General features: G+C 36.6%; 1 protein-coding gene across 1 annotated transcript; it reads right to left on the reverse strand.

Annotated features, from left to right (window-relative positions):
* Positions 1 to 388: 388 nt before the first annotated feature.
* Positions 389 to 3,676, reverse strand: LOC137837633 (receptor-like protein EIX2). Its single transcript, XM_068646700.2, has one exon. It carries the CDS (start codon positions 3,590 to 3,592, stop codon positions 794 to 796), a length of 2,799 nt encoding a protein of 932 aa, XP_068502801.2. The 5' UTR covers positions 3,593 to 3,676; the 3' UTR covers positions 389 to 793.
* Positions 3,677 to 4,240: the final 564 nt, after the last annotated feature.

Raw genomic sequence — 4,240 nt, forward strand, 5'->3', positions numbered from 1 at the left:
TACTGGTTTATTCTTCGTGTATAAAAATAGGGAATTTTGTTTTATAATATATAATTTCTGACATCAAATGAAATTATTTTATATTTTGATCATTGTAAGACTATCGATATATGATGCAAGAACATTGGAAATCAAAGGTGAGTAAGAGTTTTTACAGCATTAAAGATGATTGGAAGTTTTATATATTTTTAATTAATAAGTTGGAAAAGTTGGATTTGGAGAGAGTATATGTGTGTTTTTGGCTTGACATAATATCACGTGAGTAAATTGATAAATTTATTTAACTTGGGATATTGAAAAAAATACTGAAACAGAAAACAAATGAAAACAATAAAAAATTATAAATATGATATTAATAAAATTTTAAAACATCCTATGGACACATGGATAAGATATCAACCCCAATCTTACAGAAATCAGAATACCAAAAAATAAAACAATATAATCCACAGCAATGAATTTAATGACAAACAAAACATCGATTGCTTGAAGAAGATTGGCCCATATAGTTGATGTGGCTAAAAGATGCAGTGTCAGAAGATTGTCTCACACTTGGTGTAATGAAGAACATATCTTAGTCATCCATTGATGCATTGTAAAATTCAAAACATAACCTTACACTCAAATTTTTCTCTCTTTCAGTTCTCCTTACATCAAAAAGCTTGTATTATCAATGAAAAGAACTAAACAGAAAGAACACATCATACGAATTGATACAAGGGAAACCTGTTCACATTTTAATGGCTAGAATTCACCTTGTAATGTCTCTCTATTTAGCAGCTAAAAGGTAAACTCATGATTTATCAAGTAACCTTCTAACTTTCAAAACTATGGTCACATAAATCACATCTCTCAAGTGGTCAAGAAAATGAAAACAAGCATGCCTCCAAGTTCTGTTGAAGAAAATAATACTGCAAACTCCCCAAAATCCTGCTGCAAATCCAACTCCCATTCCTATATAAAACTCTGATGTTCCAAAGAAATTTCCATCAGTATGTCCAACAGAACCATTCTCTGATGACATCCCTTGCTTGCTTGTGCAGTTATTTGTTATAGGAGGACCACAGAGCTCAGGATTTCCTGTGTAGCTAAGTGTTTCAAAGCTCTGAAGTTGGGTGCTTGTGGGAATTCTGCCACATAAATTGTTGTATGATAGATTCAGGAAACTGAGGAAGGACAAATCAGACAAGCTTTGAGGGATTTCACCTGAAATGTGATTCAAAGCGAGATCAAGGGATTCTAACAATTTCATTTTTCCCATGTCTTTTGGTATCTCTCCAGACAGAATGTTTCTAGACAAGTTCAAAAACCGCAAAGCAAATAGCTTTGAAATTTCAAGTGGAATTGCTCCAGACAGCTTATTACTTGAAAGGTCAATCATTCTCACCAATATGAGGTTGTCTCTGTACTCTAACTCATCCCCTTTGGGAACTAACTCAAGACTTTCCTTGTAGTTGTTATAGCTGAAGTCAGAGCCATATGAATAACTCAAAGGGTTGGAAAAGAATTCATCTTCACCGGCCATTGTCTTCATGTCATCCAAACAATTTGGAATGGATCCTGACAGGCTATTATTGGCAAGATCCAGCACTATAAGAGAAGAAAGTTGGCAGATTTTTTGAGTAATGCTGCCTTTGAAGTTATTGGATCTTAGACGAAGAACTATTAGATATTGCATTTCCCAGATCCAAGTTGGTATTGTTGCAGAAAGTTGGTTATTACCCATGTCAATAAACTTCATTGTAGAGCAATTTTGCAGGGTCGAAGGAATATATTCTGAAAAGCCGTTGTCATTTAACAACAAAGACTCAAGTTGAGACAGATACCCAATGGAGTTTGGAATTTCACCAGAAAAATTGTTAGAACCCAAGTTCAAGTGCACCAAGGCTTGCCAATGAACCCAACAGTGACCAAGATCACCAGACAAGACATTATTTGAAACATCCAGCACACTTAACTTGTTTGTAGCATTTGTCTTTCCACATAATAAGGGAGAAACTGTTCCAGAAATTGAGTTATTGGCAATATTCAGCACTTCAACATTTGCAGACACACTTGGCAATATACCCTTGAACAAATTGGAACTCAGGTTTATGACGCTGGAATTTAAAAAGATGTTAGATACGTCTCCACTTAACAGATTGTTTGACAGATCCAGGAAATCAATTTGAAGACTCCAATTCCAAAACCAACTTGGAACCAAGTCTGCAATACCTGCCTTGGACATTGTCAACACCTTGACAGAACTCTGGTTTTTCAGCCATTCTGGAAACTTTGGTCCTACTCCAAAGGAGCTAAGTAAAACATATTGAAGCTGAAAAGGGGGAACCCATCTAGAGTTGACTCTCAGGAACAAGTTTGTTGAAGATAAACGTAATTCCTTTAATTTCAAAAGTCTTACAAAATGTATCTCCTCTATTGATCCTTCTAAAAAATTTGATGAAAGGTCTAATGTCACTAAATTTGAGAGTGTTCCAAAAGTTACGGGGATATCACCAGTCAGAGAGTTAGCTCCAAGGTTTAATATCTGCAGCTTTTTGAGGAACCCAAAACTCTTAGGAATGGTCCCATTCAGTCGGTTGTGAGCCAGGTTTAAAGTCCTCAAGGATGATAAGTTTGCAAATGATGCTGGAAGTGGACAAATAATGGTATTATTACTGAGATCCAGAACTTCAAGATGCTTGAGCTGACTTAATGAATTAGGAAGGGCTCCACTGAATTGGTTGCCATGCAGGTCTAGAATTTTTATGTTCTGAAGGCTTGACACTATTTGTGGGATTTCTCCATGTAAAAGGTTACTGTGTAAATCAAGTTGGACAAGAGTTGTACTGAGATTGGATAGCCATGATGGGATTTCCTGATTTAGATTATTATTTGAAAGATCAAGGACTTGGAGATATGTAAAGTTGGTTTTTCCTTTTGCTGGTTCCAAGTTATCAATTTGACAGTTCTCCAAGTGTAGTTCTGAAAGAGAAGGAAGTGCACTCAGTACTTGAAGCCAATCAGCTTCTTTATGAAGATCTGCATAACTCAAATCAAGATATTTCAATGAAGAAAGCCTTGACATCCAATTAAGGCTATCTATCTGAAGAGCATAATTGTACCCAAGATTAAGGTGCTGCAGGTTTGATAGATTTCCTAGTTGGTGAGGGATTAGTCCCATGAACCCACTTAAGCTAAGGTCCAAGTATCTCAGGCTCTCCATTGAGCCTAGGAAGCTTGGTATTGGTGTAAGAACAAAATAATTTGAACTCAAGTCCAAACGAGTCAAAGATTTTAGTTCAAGAAGGGAAGGACTAATCTCACCACTCAATTCCCTATAGGGAGAGCCCACAGATGTGTTAAGATTGAGTTCCATGACTTGACCAGTGAAGTTGTTGCAGCGAACCCCTGCCCATGAACAGCAATCTTCTTTTTCAGACCATGATGAAAGCCTGTTTGAAGGGTCTGCTAGTCCATGCTTGAAGCTGAGGAGTGCATTCCTTTCTTTCTCACTGCAACTCCTATTGAGCCCTGCTACAATGCTTGCTCTGAAGTGGAGTGTTGTCAACAAAATCAAGAGAAGAACTTGAGTTGCATATGGTACTGCCATGAGGAAGTGGTAAAATCCACACTTTGTTGGTGCTTGGGTTTTATTACTAAAGGTTATATATCATAGAAGGGTTTGCAATTGAAATTTTTTACCACTAATGGTGGTTGCAGACTTCTGTAGTGATATATAATATATATCTAGAATATAAGTCATTTAGGATTAAAAAATGTCTAACCGGGCCTCCATCTTTATGCACTAGTTTATTTTGTACAAAATTTAGAGAAAGTTCTTTAAGTGTAACAATATTTAAAGAATTGCATCTAGGTTTTCCCTCTAATGCTTTCAGATGAACATTAGCAAACTCCTTCCTAAAATGAATATTCTTACATGTTTTTCTCACCCTTCAGAACATCAACACAACCTTGTTGAATGAGTTTGCGGGTCTTTCTCCTTATATATTGTTCATCTGACTCATCTCCATTCAATGTGAGACTCCTAACCCCACACCTAAATTCCTCATAATCTTTCCCTCAAGTGTGAGTCTCCTAACCCCACACTTGAATTCCTCACAATCTTCCCCTCAAGTGAGTCTCCTAACCCCACACATGAATTCCTCACAATCTTCCCCTCAAGTGTGAGTCTCTTCCACATATTGCAAATACCCCTTCCTTCTAAGAAATATTATACTCACAAGTCTCTCTTACTCGT

This window comes from Phaseolus vulgaris, chromosome 4, assembly GCF_051622355.1.
Source record: "Phaseolus vulgaris cultivar YP4 chromosome 4, ASM5162235v1, whole genome shotgun sequence".
In the NCBI taxonomy this organism is placed as follows: domain Eukaryota; kingdom Viridiplantae; phylum Streptophyta; class Magnoliopsida; order Fabales; family Fabaceae; genus Phaseolus; species Phaseolus vulgaris.